Source organism: Myotis davidii, unplaced genomic scaffold (genome assembly GCF_000327345.1).
Source record: "Myotis davidii unplaced genomic scaffold, ASM32734v1 scaffold142, whole genome shotgun sequence".
In the NCBI taxonomy this organism is placed as follows: Eukaryota; Metazoa; Chordata; class Mammalia; order Chiroptera; family Vespertilionidae; genus Myotis; species Myotis davidii.
Window position 1 is genome coordinate 1,267,091 of NW_006294400.1, and position 1,816 is coordinate 1,268,906.

General features: G+C 62.3%; 1 protein-coding gene across 1 annotated transcript in view; it reads left to right on the forward strand.

Moving 5' to 3' along the window:
- The first annotated feature begins 1,054 nt into the window (after nucleotides 1–1,054).
- Nucleotides 1,055–1,816, forward strand: part of PTGES2 (prostaglandin E synthase 2) — a 5,885-nt gene continuing 5,123 nt past the window's right edge. Inside the window, 1 exon segment of the mRNA XM_006779415.2 lies at nucleotides 1,055–1,102. Coding sequence (XP_006779478.1) covers nucleotides 1,055–1,102 — 48 coding nt within the window.

Sequence of the window (1,816 nt, forward strand, 5' to 3'; positions counted from 1 at the left end):
TACAGTTGCTCAGACTTTCCTTATTTTATTGATCTCAGAGAGGAAGAGAGAGGGATAGAAACACCAGTGATGAAAGAGATCATTGACTCGCTTCCTCCTGCACACACCCTTCTGGGAACCGAGCCCTCAATTCCCGCATGTGCCCTGGCCGAGAACTGAACCCTGACCTGGTTCACAGATCGATGCTCAAACACTGAGCCACACCAGCGGCAGCCTTTCCTTGGTCTTGATGACCTTGACAGCTTTGAGGGGCACTGCTCATGGATTTTGCAGAATCTCTCCCTGTTGGGACTGGTCAGGCGTTCTTCTCAGGATTAGCCTGGGGTTATGAGTTTTAGGAGGAAAACTCCAGAGGTCGAGTGCCATTTGTTCCACATCACATCAGGGGAAGACGCTACCCACGGGACTGATCACTGCTGGTGATGACCTGGACCGCCTGGCTGCGGGGTGTGGTCCCACGGCGCTGAGCCAGGTGACAGGTGTGCGCAAGCGGCGCCCGTTCCCCCCGCTTCTGTAACAGTTCTCGGTGTGAGGCTTCCAGAGACCCACTCGCAAGAGCTCACCGAGACGGGAGTCTGCAGCCACAACCCACCCAGGAGCGAGGGGTGGGAGGGCTCCGCGGTCCCTCACAAACCCCTATCCCGCCCCGACTCCTCTTCCCAGGAAGGTGCCCGGAGAAAGCGACAGGTCGTTCCTGCAGTCCCCCTGAGTCACCGGCAAGCCCAGGTCCCCTAGGGGGCCCGACGTGGCGGGCTCAGGCTCTTCCAGGACCGCGCGATGATGGAACGCGGCGACCTCGTGCGGACCGAGAGCCCTGGTGGAAGCTGAAACTGTGGGACCTGGCGAAGTAAAGCGGGGGAAGCCACCACGCCCCCTTCCAGCACCCCGGCCCCGTCCAGCCTGGTACCAGCCAGGCTCTCGGGCCCGCACCGCGAGCAGAGGTCCTTGCTGTCCCCGCCACCAGACCCCGCCCCTTCTCACCCGTAACCAGTCCTCCCCGCAGACCTTGGCCGCAAGGCGGGGCCAACTCGGGTCTGCCCGCGGAGAAGCCTGGATGGCGGAATCTGGGGCCCCCAACCAGGGCGAGCCATCCCGGCAGAGGGTAGGTGCAGACTGGGACCCTCATTCCTCCCCCATCTGCCCCATCCAACCTCTGGGGACTTGCGGGTGGGAGAGCCGGCGCCTCTGCGTGGGCGCAATCTTAGACACCTGGTTTCCTAAAGGTCCCCAATATGTAGGGAAGATTTTATGGTTCAAGCCGTAGGAGACGCGGTGCAGCGGCGCGGGAGGGCAGAAAGAGCTGAGTCTCTGGCGCCCTCCTGCTGTTAGTCGATCTGGTGGTTTCGCGGCCCTCAAGGACCCGAAGCCGTGACTCCCTGACGCTCCGAAGGGTTCAGTCTCTTTCGATTGGGTGCATGAGGCAGAAATGACTAACCACATGTTACGGCCAATGTTGGGACTCAGAGGCCACCCCGGGAGCTGTGTGGCCGAGCAGAGGCTGGCGCCCGGGTCACCACCGAGAACCATTTCATCTACGTATTGAGGAGCCGGGGCACTTAGCGACTCGCAGACACCCCCGGAGGTGTTTCTGCGGCTCTGCGAAGAGTATGAAAGCTGGGCCCAACCTGCAACGGCTGTGCCTCTCTGTGCCTCTCGCTCGGCGTCACTGTTGCCCCGGCAACCTGCCGTTCACCAGACACCCGGCCCTTTAAGGGAAGTCTAAGCCCGGCGGTCTTGGTCTCGCGCGCCCGCCCGCGGCGCCGGTAGAGAGAACATGGCCCAGGCAGCACGAGTGCTGTGGCCCCGCGGGCGCTCT